The following is a 20,501-nucleotide window of genomic DNA, read 5'->3' on the forward strand; positions in this document are numbered from 1 at the left end:
CCCCAACCACACCAGGCTCTTTATAGTGATTGTACCTTGACAGTAGGTTGTCAACAACAGCAGGGGGCATGTTGGTCATCATGGCAGAGCCAGCTAGCCCCAGCAATGATGAACACCAAGTGATAGGCTATGTGCCCACGGGAGATTAAAACTGCGGATTTATCTGCGGAAAATCCGCGGATTTTCTGGATTTTCCAGATAAATCCGCAGGTTTCAGCATGTACAGACACTCCCCATGTTATCCTATGGGACATGGGGAGTGCTGTGTCCATGCTGCGGATACATGCGGCTGCGGAATATGCTGCGGATGTCCCACAGATGCACGTAATTGCATGTCAATTATTTCTGCGGAAATCCCGGCCCTCCACTGTGGAGATAGAGGCCCGGACTTCCACAGGTAAGCCGCATGAATGTTTGCAGGTTTTCTGCAGCTATTTCGCTGGAATCCCGCAGATTTGTATAGCTGCAGATTCCGGTGAGCAGCTGAGCACTTCCGGTGAGCAGCTGAGCACTTGAGCACATTGACACCCCCCACTGCACTTCCAGGCTAATTCTCATGTGGCGTCAAAGCTTGGTTTCTCAACACATCAGGTTATTATAAGATTGTTATCCAGGCATACCCCCTAGATTCTTTAGTAAAATTGTCCTGACTGCTTGCTTATCAAGGGAATGATGGTACATTGCAATGTGTGGACAGTTATGGCTCTGTTTTTGGAATAAAGCAGCTAGGATGAACAAGTCCCTTTATTTCTGAAGGTGATGGTGTCCTCTCTATCATTCTTCTGCTGTAGCCAATCAATGGCCTATGTTTTGACATTTGCATGTTCGACTCATGACTGATGAGGCCAGTGATTGACTGCAGCGGTCACTTGAATGATGACAAAGTGTTGTCATTTCCAGGACCAGCTGCATTGGAGCAGCAGCGGATTCCAGTGATAAGTAACGCTTGCTTCTTGATGCTATGCTCTACTCTTTGGCTAGTTCAAAGAATTTGTTCTCCTAGAATAAAAGTCATCACAACCCCCAAAGTTTATGGTAGATAAGTGATATTTCTATATCTGATAAAACTTTTTTTGCTTCTTTATCTAGTTCCTCCAATTTTGTGAAAACAGCCAGAGGAATGGTGATGGCAACAGTGAGGACAGCGGCAAGTTATGGTTACAGCATAGCCTGCAATTTCACAGTCTCTCTGCACAACTCAAGGTCCTTCTCTGCAGCAGACAGTACACCAAGAAGTTCTACTCCGGTAATAAGCCTTGTGTCACACCACGTCCTTGGGACTCCCCTAGTGATCACAGTCGTTTATTTCCCACCATCTGGTGGATACACCAGCTCTCTAACCACCTCGCCACTCTCTGTAGCCTCAGCAAGCTCCCCATGTGGGCATCTCCTGCAGCTCCCTGGAACCACTCCTGCTGGGGTCATTGCTTTTGATATTAGGTGGAATCACTCAGGCCCTGAATTCATAGACTTGGTTACTATCTATTACAGTACACAGTCTATTATTGAGGTCCAATGGAGAACGAGCTCTGGTAACTGCTAGTTATCTATGTGCAGCACAGTCTCACACGGGTGGTGCATCTATCATAGGAACATTCATTGCTGATTATCGGATTGTCTAAACGGGTCAGCCATCGCCCAAGAAACAAGCACAATGCTCGTTTATGTGGTAAAATGTTTGCATAAAAATCATCGTTCCTGCCAGCACATCATCCTGAGTAAACTGAGCATGTGCTGCCAATAAAAGTGCCAGCTTATGCATATTAACCATTATTCTGTGCTCATGGAAATGTAGTTGGCCTTTCTACGACGTCCGATTAACTTACAAGTGGCCAAATTGAAGGTTTTCTAATGAAATTGGTTGGCTAGTGTAAATCTAGTCTGTTTCATCTCAGATGGGCGGCATGATGGCTCAGTGGCTAGCACTGTTGAGTTAAGCCTACAAAGGACAACATCTACACGTACTTAGTATGTTCTCCCCATGTTTGCTTGGCTTTCCTTCAGGTATTTGTTTCCTCACACACTACAAAGACCTACTTATAGGGAACTTAGACTGAGTGTTTTGTTTGGTTTCACAAATATGCTGGAGACACCATTATGTGGTAATATATAGATCAGTACCATTCTTGTTCTGTGAAGTCTTCACTCTATTAACAAGCTGGGAGGCTTTTCTTGAGATAAAAATCAACACTAATTTTCTAGTAGGATCAAAATTACACGTCATTGAAGTATGGCCATGCTCAGATCGCCGGACCTGGCCCGACCCATGGTTCTCCTGACAGGAGCTAACTTCCATAGGCATATATGTAGCACGTATCCCTAAGTTAGGTCATGGTGTGGCCAGATAGTGTGATCCCAGCACAGCCCGTGTTTCACAGTAGTGGGAATTCGGCTATACCGAATGGGACTAAGTTGCACATAATGTGGTTTGAAGCAGTTAGTAAAATAAACATAAAGTTGTCAAACCTTTAAAAGAAATAAGTGCCTTCAAACCATGACTCCATTTTCTACCTGGTGAAAAATGTTGAAAGACCCAGTTATTGTAACCGTACTCTATATTTTCTTGTCCCTAAAGATTCTGCCTTCCTGCTGAGTGACACTCATGTCACGGCCATGTTTCAGTGTCTGGAAGCCGTTGAACAGAATAATCCCAGACTACTAGCACAAATTGACCCATCAGTGGTGAGTATACCTATATCTGTCTACAGTTGCAATCAAAATTATTCAACCCCCATTGCAAATTAGGTTTATTAGCAAAATGTACAAACTGTCTGCTCTTTGTAACTATCCAATAAGACCAGATCAATTTAAAGGGGGGTTCCACAACTAGGACAACTCCTTCTCATTCCGCATGTTTCTGTCACTAAATATAGAAACATCTTATACTGACCTCTCCTTCTGGCGGTGGCGGCGTTCCAGTGTTGCCGGCGTTCACGTTCCCAGAGCTCACGTGTGGTTGTGACATCACACGAGCTCCACACCAAATCTTGGCTGGCTTCTCTCTCCCATCTTCAGACAAATGAGTACTCAACAAGAAGTGAGATCTGCGGCTGGCCGCTAACTTCCTGTTACTTACTCATATGTCTGAAGCCGTGGAGAGAGACGCTGGCTGTGATTGGGCTTGGAGCTCGCGTGATGTCACAACCTCACGTGAGTTCCGGGAACGTGAACGACGGCAACACTGGAACGGCACCAGACGAGGTGAATATATGCGGTTTTTAATTTTCAATGGGACAAACATGCAGAATGAGAAGGGTTTGTCCTAGTAGCGGGCAACCCCCGTACATAGCTCAATATAATTAATATAACAAGTGGTTTCCGCAAAATCCATGCAGAATTTCACTTCTAGTGACCACTGCATTCTCAGAATTAATCAGTCCCTTCACGACGAGTCTTTATTAGAGAACTTTGCATGTTAAAACCCGATTCAAACCTGATGCATACTCAGACACCAGCCTGTAGAAGTACTCCGGAAAAATTGTAGCCCATGCCTCGTGGGCAACAGCCAGAAGGTCACTAATATTTTTTTGCTTGGTACTTTGAGGTAAGCTTGGGATCATTTACCTTGTTTAAAGGTCCAATAATGCTGAAGCCTCAGCTTCTTCAGTGAAGGCATGAAGGTTTCTCCTAGGATTTCCTGATACATGGTAGCTTCAATCTTGGTCTCCACACAATTCAGGTTTCCAATGCCGAGGAAGTGAAGCAGCCCCAGACATCACCGAGCTATTGCCGTACTTCACTGTAGGCAGGGTGGTCTTTTTGGTGTATGCCAAAATGTAGGTGTTTGGTAAACAGAGTGCATAATAGGGGGATAGGGAGGGAGAGTGGGTAAGTGCTGGTTACGCTCACATTGTGAAATTGGGACAGGCCCAGCTCCTATGTAGGCATGAAAAAAAAAATTGTTTCTTTATCGTTCCTTTGGGAGACCCAGACCATGGGTGTTTAGCTTCTGCCTCCGGAGGACACACAAAGTACTACACTTAAAAGTGTATCTTCTCCCTCTGAGCTTATACACCCCCTGGTAGCCAGTCCTAGCCAGTTTATCGCTTTGGGTTCAGGAGGTCATACATCCACACATGCATTCTCATCTGATTGTTTGACTTTTGGAAAGAGTTTGAAGAAAAGCGGGTCCATGTCTGGACTCCCGGCATGTCCCTTCTCACCCCACTGTGTCGGCGGTGTTGTTAAGGTTGATTTACAAGTCAGCAGCCTTACATGCCGCGCTCCTTCACCATCCCTTCTGGGCTCTGGCTTGAAGTGGGAGCCAGCACGGTCTCCATGCCTGGCAGGAGTCCGGTCTCTATCCACAGCCCCTTGAGGATTCTGTTGGACCGGAGCACTCATCCCCAGGGACATGGCCCTGCGTCTCAGCAGCTAAGTACCTGAGACGTTTATGTTGGGGGTCCCGATTCTTTATTGTAAGGGGAGAGTATGCTGTATGTGATTGTTTTTAACTTTTCCGGCGGGTTCTCCAGCTTTTGCCCAAGAACCGCGCCGATGGTGCCTGCTTGTCGGCCTCGCCGCTTTAAATTTAGGCCCCGGCTTCGCCGGAGGCCTAGTTTCATTTTCCTGCCCTCGCATGTCACTCATGCAGAGGGACAGGTTCGGTTCCTCCCGGCGGCCGTTCTACACAGGGGAGGGACACTCCCCACTGCTGGGGCGTCCCTCCTTCCCGGCAGGTCTCTATAGCCCTCCAGTTCCCGCTCTTTGATAGGAACGTCCCTAGTCCCGCCCCCTCTCTTCGCTCCGGCGGCCATTTCTCAGGCAGAGTTCACTCTGCTCTGGGACATCCTGCATTCTGCATCTCTGCTGAGGTGCTGCGCTCTGGGGGACCGGGCTTCGGGATCTGGAGGGCACACAACACCGCGCTCAGCGGTCTGGTAAGCCACAGCCGGTCTCCGGTTGTGGACCTCTGTATATTCTCCCTGGGGTTCATTCTCTGCAAAGCCCCCACTCCAGCAGCATGTCTCACACAAGGAGCAAGGCTCCAAAGCTTTATTCTGCATGCACTGCATGTAAGCTCCTGCTGCCTGAGCCGAGCATTTATCCACACTGTGATGGTTGCTCTAACTTGGCGATGCCACAGCCTGGAGTCTCACCCCCAGTGGTCTCTCAGGCTGCTGCTGCACCTGTGATTGAACCCCCGGCCTGGGTAGAGTCCTTTTCTAGGTCCATATCCCAGTCATTTGCTGAGTCCATGGGACTTTTGTCCAGGACTTTGATGAATATGCCTCAGCCCCCCTCACAGGGTGCCTCTAATACTCTTGACAGAGGACTCCTATCCTCTGACCTCCGTCCATCAGAGCTCACGGAGGATTCATCATCTGATCCCAGACCCCGTCCTTCTAAGAGAAGGCGCAGGGTTTCCTCACCCTCCCCATCCCACGGCTCTGTCTCAAGAGCTGACTCTCAAGATGAGGAGGATGCCCTCACTGGGGGCTCGGAGGCTATGTATCCCATCGATTTCTCTGAGGGTGACTCAGATCTTAGTGATTTGATTGCTTCTATTAATTCTGTGCTGGATCTCAATCCGCCAGTGTCAGAGGAGCAACTCTCTTTGGCAGAAAAACATCAGTTTACCTCGCCTAAGAGAGTGAAGAGTGTGTTCTTTAACCACTCCAGTTTTCAGACCGCTGTGACCAAACCCAGGGCCTGCCCTGACAAACGCTTTCCAAAGCGTGGTTCTGATGACCGGTTTCCATTTCCACCTGAGGTGGTCTCACTCCCCAAAGGTAGACCCTCCGGTGTCTAGGCTATCAGCCCGGACCGTTGTGTCGGTGGCTGACGGCACCTCACTTAAGGATTCCACTGACCGTCAGATTGACCTTCTGGCCAAATCTGTGTATGAAGCTGCGGGGGCCGCGTTTTCCCCGTCTTTTGCAGCAGTGTGGGCTCTCAAAGCCATCTATGCTTCTCTAGAGGAGATGCATTCCCTCACCAAGGAATCTATGCCTGAGATGGTTACCTTAACTGCTCAGGCTTCAGCCTTTTCATCTTATGCCATGTCTGCCATGCTAGAGGCTGCTCACCGCACTGCGGTGGCTTCAGCTAATTCTCTTGTTATCCGCAGGATTTTGTGGCTTTGAGAGTGGAAGGCAGATGCTTCTTCCAAGAAGTTTCTTGCTGGGCTCCCTTTTGCTGGTTCACGGCTGTTTGGTGAACAGCTGGATGAAATCATTAAAGAAGCTACTGGCGGGAAGAGTACTTCCATGCCACAAACCAAGACCAGGAAACCCTCCCAGGGTAGGAATCAATCGAGGTTTCGTTCCTTTCGTTCCTCCAACTGGTCATCCTCTAAGCCTTCTGCCTCGTCCGCTAACTCAGCCAAGGATCAGAAATCCAACTGGCGCCCAAAAGCGCGTCCGCAGAAGACCGCAGGAGGTTCTGCCACTAAGGCAGCTTCCTCATGACTCTCGGCCCGCTCCAGCCACGTCCTTAGTCGGTGGCAGGCTCTCCCACTTTGGCGACGCTTGGTTAAAGCAAGTCTCCCATCAGTGGGTGAGAGACATCATATCTCTCGGCTACAGGATAGAATTCTCTTCCAGCCCTCCAAACAGATTTTTTTCTCTCAACTCCCCCCTGCTCCAAGGCCACCGCCTTCTCGCAGGCCGTGGCGTCCTTGCAGGCAAACGGAGTGATTGTCCCAGTTCCCGCTCAGGAACGGTTCAGAGGTTTTTACTCAAATCTCTTCCTAGTTCCAAAAAAGGACGGTACCTTCCGGCCCATCCTGGATCTCAAGCTTCTCAACAAGCATGTCCGGGTGCGGCATTTTCGCATGGAGTCTCTGCGATCAGTCATTGCCTCTATGACCCAAGGGAAGTTCCTGGCGTCCATCGACATCAGAGATGCCTATCTACATGTGCCAATCGCAGTGTCACATCAGCGTTGGTTAGGTTTTGCGATAGGAGAGGATCATTTCCAATTCGTGGCTCTCCCCTTCGGGTTAGCCACGGCCCCTCGGGTATTCTCCAAGATCATGGCGGCAGTGATTGCGGTCCTGCACCTCCAGGGGTTAGCAGTGCTTCCTTATCTGGACGACCTTCTGGTCAAGGGTCCATCCAGTGCAGACTGTCAGCGGAGTGTTTCGCTCACTCTCGCCACCCTAGCCCAATTCGGGTGGATTGTCAATCTTCCCAAATCCACTCTGACTCCGACCCAGAGTCTCACGTACCTAGGGATGCAGTTCGAGACTTTGCCGGCACTTGTGAAGTTGCCCTTAATCAAACAGCAGTCTCTCCGGCTAGCGGTGCGCTCTCTCCTGAGGCCCCGCTGTTATTTCCTGATGCAGGTGCTGGGTCAAATGGTGGCCTCCATGGAGGCGGTTCCCTTTGCCCAGTTGCATCTGCGTCCTCTGCAGCTGGACATTCTCCGCTGTTGGGCCAAGCGGCCTTCCTCCTTACAGAGGTTAGTGGCTCTGTCGCCACGGACCAGGAGCTCTCTTCAGTGGTGGCTTCGACCCCTCTCCCTGTCCCAAGGGCGCTCCTTCCTGGCTCCGTCCTGGGTGATTCTCACCACGGATGCCAGTCTATCCGGCTGGGGAGCGGTACATCTCCACCACAGAGCACAGGGCACTTGGACTCCGTCCGAGTCAGCCCTTTCAATCAATGTGCTGGAAACCAGAGCTGTGCTTCTAGCTCTCCTAGCCTTTCACCACCTGTTGGCGGGCAGGCACATTCGAGTCCAGTCAGACAACGCAACAGCGGTTGCCTACATCAATCACCAAGGCGGGACACGCAGCCGCCTGGCAATGTTGGAGGTCCAACGCATTCTTCAATGGGCGGAGGACTCCAAGTCCACCATATCTGCAGTCCACATCCCTGGCGTAGAAAACTGGGAGGCAGATTATCTCAGCCGTCAATCCGTGGACGGTGGCGAGTGGTCCCTGCATCCGGCAGTGTTTCAGTCAATCTGCCGCAAGTGGGGCACTTCGGACGTGGACCTAATGGCATCCCGTCACAACAACAAGGTTCCGGTTTACGTGGCTCGCTCCCACGATCCTCAGGCCTTCGCCGCGGACGCTCTGGTTCAAGACTGGTCCCAGTTTCGTCTGTCCTACGTGTTTCCCCCTCTAGCTCTCTTGCCCAGAGTCCTGCGCAAGATCAGAATGGAGGGCCGTCGAGTCATCCTCATTGCACCGGACTGGCCCAGGCGAGCTTGGTATCCGGACCTGCTCCAACTGTCCGTGGAGGTGCCGTGGCATCTTCCGGACCGTCCAGACCTGCTCTCGCAAGGTCCGTTTTTCCACCCGAATTCTGCGGCACTCAAATTGACGGCGTCGCTCTTGAGTCCTGGATTTTGACGGCTTCTGGTATTCCTCCTGAAGTCATCTCCACTATGACTCGGGCCCGTAAGTCTTCCTCCGTCAAGATCTATCACAGGACTTGGAAAATTTTCCTGTCCTGGTGTCGCTCTTCCGGCCATTCTCCTTGGCCATTCTCGTTGCCGACCCTTCTGTCTTTTTTACAGTCCGGTTTGCAGCTAGGACTGTCCCTCAACTCTCTCAAGGGACAAGTCTCAGCTCTATCAGTGCTGTTCCAGCGGCGTCTCGCCCGGCTGGCTCAGATCCGCACCTTCATGCAAGGTGCGCCTCACATCATTCCGCCTTATCGGCGGCCCTTGGATCCCTGGGACCTTAACTTGGTCCTCACGGTATTGCAGAAACCCCCCTTTGAGCCTCTTAGGGAGGTTTCTTTGTATCGTCTTTCTCAAAAGGTGGCCTTTCTAGTTGCCATAACTTCTCTCAGGAGAGTCTCTGATTTGGCTGCGCTCTCCTCGGAGTCACCTTTTTTTGGCTTTTCACCAAGACAAGGTAGTTCTCCGTCCGACCCCGGACTTTCTTCCTAAGGTGGTCTCTCCCTTGCACCTTAACTAGGATATTTCCTTGCCTTCCTTCTGTCCGGCCCCTGTTCATCGCTTTGAGAAAGCGCTGCATACTCTAGATCTCGTGCGTGCTCTCCGGATTTATGTGGCTCGCAACGCTGCGCTTAGGCGGTGCACCTCTCTTTTTGTGCTAACCACAGGGCGGCGCAAGGGTCTCAATGCTTCTAAGTTGACCTTGGCCCGTTGGATTAGATCGACCATTTCGGACGCCTACCAGAGTACTCAGGTGCCTCCCCCGCCGGGGATCAAAGCACACTCGACCAGAGCTGTCGGTGCCTCTTGGGCTTTTAGGCACCAGGCTACGGCTCAACAAGTCTGTCAGGCTGCCACTTGGCTAGCCTGCATACCTTTTCGAAGCACTACCAAGTGCATGCTCATGCTTCGGCAGATGCGAGCTTGGGCAGACGCATCCTTCAGGCGGCTGTCGCCCACTTGTGAAGTTAGGCTCCGCCTACTTCTTAGTTTTTTCTGTTTATTCCCACCCAGGGACAGCTTTGGAACGTCCCATGGTCTGGGTCTCCCAAAGGAACGATAAAGAAAAAGAGAATTTTGTTACTTACCGTAAATTCTTTTTCTTATAGTTCCGTATTGGGAGACCCAGCTTCCTCCCTGTTGCCTGTTGGCAATTTTCTTGTTCTGTGTGTTATCACCGGCTGTTGTCGTGGACAGAGTCTACGGTTGTTCCGGTTCTTACTCTGTTCTACTTGCGGGTGGCTATTCTCCTTCAGCTTTTGCACTAAACTGGCTAGGACTGGCTACCAGGGGGTGTATAAGCTCAGAGGGAGGAGCTACACTTTTAAGTGTAGTACTTTGTGTGTCCTCTGGAGGCAGAAGCTAAATACCCATGGTCTGGGTCTCCCAATACGGAACTATAAGAAAAAGAATTTACGGTAAGTAACAAAATTCTCTTTTTTCTTAATTTGATAAAGACACCGGTTCGGTGTTGAAATGCGTTATGAAAGTGGAAAAGAACCAACCTTATCATCGATGTTGAAGAATCTGGTTACTCCGGCAGCGTAGCTCATATTTCATATTTTATCCATTCCCGTATGCATCATTCTTTCTCCTCCAGACATACCGCTGACCCAAAAGCCTAAAAGGTTCCAGTAATGTATCTTTACCCAACAAAACTTATGCAGCTTTTTGACATAGTTTTGAGCGTATTGCAGCTTTGTAGTAAGTAGATGTATAATTTTTGGACCTTCTAGACATGGGAGACCTTCAGCATACGCCTTGCTGTGCAATCTGAAACCTCAGAGCCTGTAGACACCAAACCTTGCTGTGGGTCTTTTACTGTAACTCGAGGCTTTTTGACTCTGCCTCCTCAGGATCCTTGTGGCAGCCAGGGATACTTCATCTTTCTGCCGTTTCCAGATGGTGTCATCACTTTTTCTTTAAATTTGAATTTAAGCCTAATCCCAGGCATGTATTGCTTGAAGTTTTCATGGAATACCTGTTTTGTCTGAAGTAGAGCTAAGAGTTAAACCTTGTATAACCCCGGCCTCACCCGTGACCAGCAGCTTCCTGTTAACCCAATGGATTGTCAGCAGGCTGCCAATCAGTGATGGGGGGGGGGTACCCTGATTAGCCTGACTGACTGTTGCCTGAGCTGTAGTCCGGTTGTGTTAATCTCCTGCTGGGAAAATGCTGATTGCATTGAAACTACAACACACAGTGACACATCCATGGAATCGGGCTCTTGTGCCCTATGTTATGCTGCTCTCAGATTAAATAGCAAAAACCTGCGGACAGATTCCCATTAAGTTTTTGGATTAGTCTCTTAACTTATTAGTCATATTTCTAACCTTCATTCAATTGTCAATGTCAGCAAACCCCTATCCAGTCTGGGTATTTGATATGTTTTATCTCATGATTGGTTTATCTTTTGATTATTAGCATCCAGTTTGCTTGAGACCAACACCCAGTATGTAACTGTGTGCTATTATGGGGGATACTATTCTATAATTCTTCGATTGTTGCAGTCATTAGATGTAATATTTCCGGAGGGACTGACCCCCAACATGCTGGTTTTGAATGGTTGTGTTTGGAGTCAGACCCTTCCGAATCATTATGACGTCCACATCACTTTATAAATCAAGGGCGTCTGACAAGTGGCATTCACCATGTTCCTTTGCACCAATCTTACACCACAGCTTGTCGTGACTTTGATGAGCAGATGTTGCCACGCACCATCTCACTGAAACGTGTGTGAAAATGCCAAAAGTCGCAAAGTTTTTGCTCAGCTTCATATCACGTAAAATATTTGCAACTTTTCAAAGTCTTTTATGGCAGAAGTAAACACTTTTATGAATCGGGGCCTAAGTTTTCCATTTGGAGAGGCAACTTGTTATATACATTTTATTCAGGCATTTCAATCATTCCTGTAATAATCCTAATGTGAAATAGGGGTTGAATACTTTTGATAGCAACTGTGTTTGTCTAATCTATCTGATGTATCTTACAGTATATATTTTAAACAGCTTGATATATTTCTTTTTCCCAGCTTGCAGGAAAAAGGGAGTTCACCATTTCAGGAAGAAGTTTAAGTCTTACTTCTCTTCCGATTACTCCAATCATCCCATACATTGAGGATCCACAGCAGTTCCTATGTAGGTCCTATAGCAGCCTGCAAGTTCTAGGCAGCACGTCCAGCAATGGTAAGACTTGGAAGGGTGCGGCTCACTGACTACATTCCATGACTCAGTCCTAATGAACGCTGGGACATGAAAATACAGCTTCATGGATTTTTAGGTTGAAAGAAGACATACGTCCAACGAGTTCACCCTATAGCCGAACATGTTGATTTAGAGGAAGACATAAACCCCAGTGGGCAGATGCTAATTTCCCCATAGTTGGGGAAATATTCCTTCCCGACTCCACATATGGCAATCAGACTAGTTCCCTGGATCAACACCAAATCAGAGAATATAGTGCATATAACCGGTAATATTATATTTTATAAGAAAGGCAACTAGGCCTTTTGTAGTGAATCAACCATTACAGCATCATATGGCAGAGTTCCATAGTTTCACTGCTCTTACAGTAAAGAATCTGCATCTGTGGTTATGATTAAATCATCTTTACTGTAGACATAGAGGACACCACATTTGCTATGCTCCATTCCTTTGGAACAGGCACCATTTTTAGATCTTAAAGCCGGGTTCACACCAGTATGTAAATAATGTCTGAGTTTCGCCTAGAAAAAGCTGTGTTACTTACAAAGAGTGGGTAAAATGTGGAAAGAAAATCAAAATAAAGCATGATTTAATTTTTTGTTTTTTAACCAAAATATAAGCAAAAATGTTTGTCTATCCTATCTATCTATCATATAATAATATGGTGGCCATAAAATAACCTAAGGTGTTTGGAGCCGTGTGCAGACTGACTCAGTGGACAGAATTGGCTGAAAATTGGTATGTGTGCTATTCAAGGCATGGGGAAACGGAAGGCAGCTTTAAAAAAAAATAAATATACATATATATATACATATACATATATACACCAAAACTCCCCACCAGGTGAAGAGGTAGCGCTATACAGTCTCAGTCTGCAAGATGCCTCTCTCTTTGCCGGATCGTGCGCTGTTAGTGCGGTTGTTTTATGAGAATGCTACAGCTGCACTTGAGAGCCTTTCGTCGTTTGAAAGACCTTCAAACACATAGCGGTCCAATGGCTGTCAATTCGCTGAGACAGATGATGACATGTTTGGAGGCAACATGGTTACGAAGTGTTCAGCCAGGGCACGGGCGACGACTGGTAAGCAGAGAGGTTGTGGAGGACATTGCCACTATCGTCGTGGAACAGGGCACAAACAACCCTGCCGAGAACAGCAGTACACGCAGTGTTTCCAAGAAATTGGGGCTCCCTTACAACACAGTGTGGAAAGTTCTCCAAATGGTCTTGTGGGCATACCCATACAAAATTAGCCATCGTCTACAACTATTCAAGGCATGGGGAGACGGAAGGCATCTTAAAAAAAATTTTATACCAAAACTCCCCACCAGGAGAAAAAGTGGCTCTGTACAGCGAGCAAGTAGCCCAAAACCCGTGTGCCGATAATTGGAGATGTCACAATTGTTCCACAGTCTAACATAACTGTTCAATATGGCCCCCATCATCCTTGGTGATCATGTTCATCCTATGCAGAACATGTCTGGTGGGATGTTGCACACTTCCAAAATGATGCGGTATTTGAGTTCAGTCAGGATGTCGACATTTCCCCAATAAACACGCTCTTTCAAATGTCCCCACAACCAGAAATCATAAGGATGTGGTGGCCATGAGTTATGGAAGGAGCCGCTCAAAATCCTGTCATCGGGAAAAATGTGCATGTAAAACGTTCTGTACACGATTTGTGATCTGAGGAGCTGCTCCATTATGCATGAAGGTGGTCGTCTGAGGACACTGCTGCTGCTCTTGGAGTCCGGAACGACCACTGTTTCTAGCATGGTCTTGTATCTTGCTATCACAGAACAGGTAGCAACCCCACTTGGCTTCATTTATTTGTAAAAGAACGGTCCGAGAATGAATGATGAGGTGAAACAACACCAAATGGTTACCTTTGGCGAATGCAGCGGAACCCCCTGGACCACATGCAGATATTCGGTAGCCCATATGCGACAGTTTTTGTGTGTTCACCATTCCATTCAGGTAAAAAATGCGCTTCGTTGCACCACAGAACATTCCGTGGTCAACTGCCATCCACTTCCACTGCCAGAAACATGAGTGCAATATCATGCGGTATCATTGTCACGAGGAAAAAGTTGTTGATGATGGCTAATTTTGTACGGGTATGCCCGCAAGACCTTTCAGAGAACTTTCCACACTGTGCTGTAAGGGAGTCCCAATTTCTTCATCGTTCCTTATGGGAGACCCAGACCATGGGTGTATAGCTTCTGCCTCCGGAGGACACACAAAGTACTACACTCAAACGTGTAGCTCCTCCCTCCGGGCTATATACACCCCCTGGATGACAATCTAACCAGTTCAATGCTTTGTGTTCCAGGAGGTCACACACACACATGCATTCTCTGATTTTTCATTTTTAAGATTTTTGATTCAAAGATATGGAAGAAAAGCGGGTCCAGTCTGGACTCCCGGCATGTCCCTTCTCACCCCACTGTGTCGGCGGTGCTGTTAAGGTTGACTTTACAAGGCTGGAGCCTTCACATGCCGTGCTCCTTCACCATCCTCTGAGGCTCTGGCTTGAAGTGGGAGCCATCACGGTCCTCTCTGCTTTGCAGGAGACCGGTCTCCATCCGCAGCCCTGTCAGGATCCTGCTGGACGGAGCGTGTAACCCCCCCCCCAGGGACATGGCCCTGCGTCTCAAAAGCTAAGTATTGAGACGTTTTTCAGGGGTCCCGGGTATATTTATTGTGGGGAAAGTGTGTCTTTTGACTTTGCTGTGAATTCCGGCCGGTTCTCTGGGTTTTTCCTGAGAACCGCGCCGAGGCTGCCTGCTTGTCGGCCGCATGTAAAAATCTAGGCCCCGGCTTCAGTTGCGGCCTAGTTTCGGTTTCATTCCCTCTGCATGTCAGCCTTGCAGGGGAACAGTGCGGCGCCGCCCACCGGCCGATCAGCAGAGGGGAGGACACTCCTCTCTGAGGAGATGTTTCCCTCCCCTGTATCTCTCCTTGGCCCTCCGGATTCCCGCTCTTGGGCTAATCCCCGCCCCCCCTCCTCACTCCAGAGCCATTTTATCAGCGTTCTCACACTGATCGGAGCTGGCTGCTGCAGCTGCTGCATCCACTGGGGGTCCGAGCTGTGGAATCCGGAGGGCACACAAAATAAGCGGTCTGGTAAGCCACAACCTCTGGTTGTGGGCTTTATTATACACTCTCACATTCTATAGGAGTGTATTCTTTACTGCAGAGCCTCCACCTCAGCAGCATGTCTGTCACTAGGAGCAAGTCTGCTAAGCTGTACTCTATATGCACTGCATGTAAGCTCATTCTGTCTGAGCCGAGCACGATCCACATTGTGATGCCTGCTCTAACATGGTGGTGCCTCAGCCTGGAGCCTCTTCAGGGGTCCCCCCGGCTGCTCCGGCCCCGGTGGCTGAACCCCCGGCTTGGGTAGCATCTTTTTCCAGAGCTATCTCCCAGTCTTTTGCCGACTCCATGGGACAGCTGTCCCGGACTCTGCTGACCATGCATCAGCCCCCTTCTCAGGGCGCCTCTGCTGCTCCGAGCTCTGCAGAGCTCTCAGAGCATGTTTTAGGACCCCGTCCTCCTAAACGGAGACGCAGGGACCCTTCTCCTTCCTCGTCCCACGGCTCTGATTCACGAGCTGAGGTGCAGGGTGAGGAGGATACTTTTACTGTGGGTTCAGACGCTACCTCTATGTACCTCATTGACTTATCTGAGGGTGATGCGGATGTTAGTGATTTGATTGCATCCATTAACTCCGTACTGAACCTCAATCCACCAGTGTCAGAGGAACAAGCTTCTCTGGTAGAAATACACCAGTTTACCTCTCCTAAGAGAGCTAGGAGTACGTTTTCTTTGTCGCTCCATTGGGAGACCCAGACAATTGGGTGTATAGCTTCTGCCTCCGGAGGCCACACAAAGTATTACACTTAAAAGTGTAAAGCCCCTCCCCTTCTGCCTATACACGCCCCCGTGCATCACGGGCTCTTCAGTTTTTATGCTTTGTGCGAAGGAGGCACACATGCACGCATAGCTCCACAATTTAGTCAGCAGCAGCTGCTGACTATATCGGATGGAAGAAAAGAGGGCCCATAACAGGGCCCCCGGCATGCTCCCTTCTCACCCCACTCTGGTCGGCGGTGCTGTTAAGGTTGAGGTACCCATTGCGGGTACATAGGCAGGAGCCACATGCTGTTTTCCTTCCCCATCCCTTAAGGGCTCTGGGTGAAGTGGGATCCTAATCGGTCTCCAGGCACTGGGACCGTGCTCCCTCCGCAGCCCCTGGGGAATCTGCTGGACAGGAGCCGGGTATCGTCAGGGACAAGGCCCTGCTACTGTGAGGTACTCTGTGTCCCCTTGGGGACGGCGCATGGAGCGCTTGTGTCATACACGCTGCAGCACTGCTGGGTGTGTTAGTGCGCCGGGACTACCACGCTGACCGCGCTTGTTTGCCGGCCGCGCTTGTAACTTTAGCCCCCGGCTTCTGCGGCCTAGTACCGCATATTCCCGCCCCCGGGCCTGCCAGTCAGGGGAAGGGCGGGACGCTGCACTGGACGTCAGCGCTGAGGGCTGGAGCATACTTTGTATCCTCCTCCCCCCTCACTGAGCACCGTGGGGCACCAGATTCCCGCACTTTCTAGGGCACGCCCACGGCCCCCTCCTCCTCACAGAACGCCGGCAGCCATTCCTGTCAGCACTTCTGACGCTGGAGAGGAGAGACAACACGGCTCTGGGAGGCCCAGGCAGGGAATCTGGTGGTCACACAACCGCTTTGGGCGGTCGGTAAGGGCCCCCCTGGGCGCTGCAGTGTGTGTGTATATATATATATATATATATATATATATGCTTATATGCTATACATTTACTCTGTACGGTCGCACTGTTGGTTTTTGGCTATATACCCTCCCGGATTGTACTCAGAGGAGACAACAGCATGTCGTCCGCAAAAAGCAAGGGTGCCAAAGCACAGGCTTACTTTGCAACCTGTACCTCATGTGCGGCTATGCTACCGGCAGGTTCCACCTACCCTCATTGTGTGCAATGCTCGGCCCCTGTGGCACTTACTCAGCCGGAGCCTCTGCCACTGGTGGCCCAAGTGGAACCACCTGCTACCACTGTCCAGGTGACAGGGACGGAGTTTGCAGTATTCGCTGACAAACTTTCTGAGAGTATGGATAAATGGTCTGCTAAGATACTAGAAGCCTTGCAGTCCAGACTGGTAACACAGGCCCCGGGCACTGTTGAATCATTGACCCCAGGCCCCCCTCGGTTGGAGCAGCAAAGTGCTCCTGGGGTGACTCATAGGTCCCAAGGTGAGGTCTCTGACACGGACCGCAGTCCCAGACCGCCTAAGCGGGCTCGCTGGGAGATTCCCTCGACTTCATCACACTGCTCAGGGTCTCAGCAGGAGGACTCTCTAGAGGATGAAGCGGAGGTGGCAGATCAGGATTCTGATCCTGAGGCCGCTCTCAACCTGGATACACCTGAAGGGGACGCCATAGTGAATGACCTTTATAGCGTCCATCAATCAGGTGTTGGATCTTTCTCCCCCAGCTCCTCCAATTGAGGAGTCAGCTTCTCAGCAGGAGAAATTCCGTTTTAGGTTTCCCAAGTGTACAATGAGTATGTTTCTGGATCACTCCGACTTCAGAGAGGCAGTCCAGAAACACCGAGCTTGTCCAGATAAGCGCTTTTCTAAGCGCCTTAAGGACACACGTTATCCCTTCCCCCCTGACGTTGTCAAGGGCTGGGCTCAGTGTCCCAAGGTGGATCCTCCAGTCTCCAGACTGGCGGCTAGATCCATAGTTGCAGTGGAAGATGGGGCTTCACTCAAAGATGCCACTGACAGACAGATGGAGCTCTGGTTGAAATCCATCTATGAAGCTATAGGCGCGTCTTTTGCTCCGGCATTCGCAGCCGTATGGGCACTCCAAGCTATCTCAGCCTGTCACTCGCAGATTAATGCAGTCACACGTGCCTCTGCTCCGCAGGTGGTGTCCTTAACCTCTCAGGCGTCGGCGTTTGCGTCCTACGCCATTAATGCTGTCCTGGACTCTGCGAGCCGTACGGCGGTAGCATCCGCCAATTCGGTGGCAGTCCGCAGGGTCATGTGGCTACGTGAGTGGAAGGCAGACTCTGCTTCCAAAAAGTTCTTAACCGGTTTGCCATTTTCTGGCGACCGCCTGTTTGGTGAGCGATTGGATGAAATCATTAAACAATCCAAGGGAAAGGACTCATCCTTACCCCAGTCCAAACCAAACAGACCTCAACAACGGAAGGTACAATCGAGGTTTCGGTCCTTTCGGCCCGCGGGCAGGTCTCAATTCTCCTCGTCCAACAGGCCACAGAAGGACCAGAGGAACTCCGATTCATGGCGGTCTAAGTCACGTCCTAAAAAGACCGCCGGAGGAACCGCTCCCAAAGCGGCCTCCTCATGACTTTCGGCCTCTTCACACCGCATCCTCGGTCGGTGGCAGGCTCTCCCGCTTTTGCGACGCCTGGCTGCCACAGGTACAAGACCGTTGGGTGAGAGACATTCTGTCTCACGGTTACAGGATAGAGTTCAGCTCTCGTCCTCTGACTCGATTCTTCAGAACATCTCCGCCCCCCGAGCGAGCCGATGCTCTTCGGCAGGCGGTGTGCACTCTGAAGACAGAAGGAGTGGTGATCCCTGTTCCTCTTCAGCAACAGGGTCACGGTTTTTACTCCAACTTGTTTGTGGTGCCAAAAAAGGACGGATCTTTCCGTCCTGTTCTGGACCTAAAACTGCTCAACAAACACGTAAAAACCAGGCGGTTCCGGATGGAATCGCTCCGCTCCGTCATCGCCTCAATGTCCCAAGGAGATTTCCTAGCATCAATCGACATCAAAGATGCTTATCTCCACGTACCGATTGCACCAGAGCATCAGCGCTTCCTGCGTTTCGCCATAGGGGACGAACACCTTCAGTTCGTGGCACTGCCTTTCGGCCTGGCGACAGCCCCACGGGTCTTCACCAAGGTCATGGCAACAGTGGTAGCAGTCCTACACTCTCAGGGACACTCGGTGATCCTTTACTTAGACGATCTGCTGGTCAAGGCACCCTCTCGAGTGGCATGCCAACACAGCCTGAACGTTGCTCTGGAGACTCTCCAGAGATTCGGGTGGATCATCAATTTCCCAAAGTCAAATCTGACACCGGCCCAATCACTGACATATCTCGGCATGGAGTTTCATACTCTCTCAGCGATAGTGAAGCTTCCGCTGGACAAACAGCGTTCACTACAGACAGGGGTGCAATCTCTCCTTCATGGTCAGTCACACCCCCTGAGGCGCCTCATGCACTTCCTAGGGAAGATGGTGGCAGCAATGGAGGCAGTTCCTTTTGCGCAGTTTCATCTGCGTCCACTTCAATGGGACATTCTCCGCAAATGGGACAGGAAGTCGACGTCACTCGACAGGAACGTCTCCCTTTCTCAGTCAGCCAAAGCCTCCCTTCGGTGGTGGCTTCTTCCCACTTCATTGTCGAAGGGGAAATCCTTCCTACCCCCATCCTCGGCGGTGGTCACGACGGACGCGAGTCTGTCAGGGTGGGGAGCGGTCTTTCTCCACCACAGGGCTCAGGGTACCTGGACTCAGCCAGAGTCCTCCCTTCAGATCAATGTTCTGGAGATAAGGGCAGTGTATCTTGCCCTAAAGGCGTTCCAGCCGTGGCTGGAAGGCAAGCAGATCCGAATTCAGTCGGACAACTCCACCGCGGTGGCATACATCAACCACCAAGGCGGAACACGCAGTCGGCAAGCCTTCCAGGAAGTCCGGCGGATTCTGCTGTGGGCGGAAGCCACAGCCTCCACCATATCCGCAGTTCACATCCCGGGCGTAGAAAACTGGGAAGCAGACTTTCTCAGTCGCCAGGGCATGGACGCAGGGGAATGGTCCCTTCACCCGGACGTGTTTCAAGAGATCTGTTGCCGCTGGGGGATGCCGGACGTCGACCTAATGGCGTCCCGGCACAACAACAAGGTCCCGGCATTCATGGCACGGTCTCAAGATCACAGAGCTCTGGCGGCAGACGCCTTAGTTCAGGATTGGTCGCAGTTTCAACTGCCTTATGTGTTTCCTCCTCTGGCACTGTTGCCCAGAGTGTTACGCAAGATCAGGTCCGACTGCCGCCGCGCCATCCTCGTCACTCCAGACTGGCCGAGGAGGTCGTGGTACCCGGATCTGTGGCATCTCACGGTGGGTCATCCGTGGGCACTACCAGACCGACCAGACTTGCTGTCTCAAGGGCCGTTTTTCCATCTGAATTCTGCGGCCCTCAACCTGACTGTGTGGCCATTGAGTCCTGGATCCTAGCGTCTTCAGGGTTATCTCAAGAGGTCATTGCCACTATGAGACAGGCCAGGAAACCAACGTCCGCCAAGATCTACCACAGGACGTGGAGGATATTCTTATCCTGGTGCTCTGATCAGGGTTTTACTCCCTGGCCATTTGCCTTGCCCACTTTTCTTTCCTTCCTTCAATCCGGATTGGAAAAGGGTTTGTCGCTCGGCTCCCTTAAGGGACAAGTCTCAGCGCTCTCTGTGTTTTTTCAGAAGCGCCTAGCCAGACTTCCACAGGTACGCACGTTCCTGCAGGGGGTTTGTCACATAGTCCCTCCTTACAAGCGTCCGTTAGAACCCTGGGATCTGAACAGGGTGCTGATGGCTCTTCAGAAACCACCTTTCGAGCCAATGAAGGATATTTCTCTTTCACGCCTTTCGCAGAAAGTGGTCTTCCTAGTAGCAGTCACATCACTTCGGAGAGTGTCTGAGCTAGCAGCGCTGTCATGCAAAGCCCCTTTCCTGGTTTTTCACCAGGACAAGGTGGTTCTGCGTCCGGTTCCGGAATTTCTCCCTAAGGTGGTATCCCCCTTTCATCTCAATCAGGATATCTCCTTACCTTCTTTTTGTCCTCATCCAGTTCACGAATGTGAAAAGGATTTGCACTTGTTA

The 20,501-nt window shown here is 50.4% G+C and overlaps 1 protein-coding gene across 5 annotated transcripts in view; it reads left to right on the top strand.

The window, feature by feature from the left end:
- Positions 1-20,501, top strand: part of RUBCN (rubicon autophagy regulator) — a 112,273-nt gene that overhangs the window by 16,459 nt on the left and 75,313 nt on the right. For all 5 annotated transcript variants that reach the window (XM_075340425.1, XM_075340427.1, XM_075340428.1 and 2 more), the window contains 3 exons: positions 1,090-1,246; positions 2,576-2,682; positions 11,384-11,537. In XM_075340425.1, the coding sequence (XP_075196540.1) occupies positions 1,090-1,246; positions 2,576-2,682; positions 11,384-11,537 (418 nt within the window). The remainder of the gene's footprint in view (positions 1-1,089; positions 1,247-2,575; positions 2,683-11,383; positions 11,538-20,501) is intronic.

This window comes from Anomaloglossus baeobatrachus, chromosome 3, assembly GCF_048569485.1.
Source record: "Anomaloglossus baeobatrachus isolate aAnoBae1 chromosome 3, aAnoBae1.hap1, whole genome shotgun sequence".
Taxonomy (NCBI): domain Eukaryota; kingdom Metazoa; phylum Chordata; class Amphibia; order Anura; family Aromobatidae; genus Anomaloglossus; species Anomaloglossus baeobatrachus.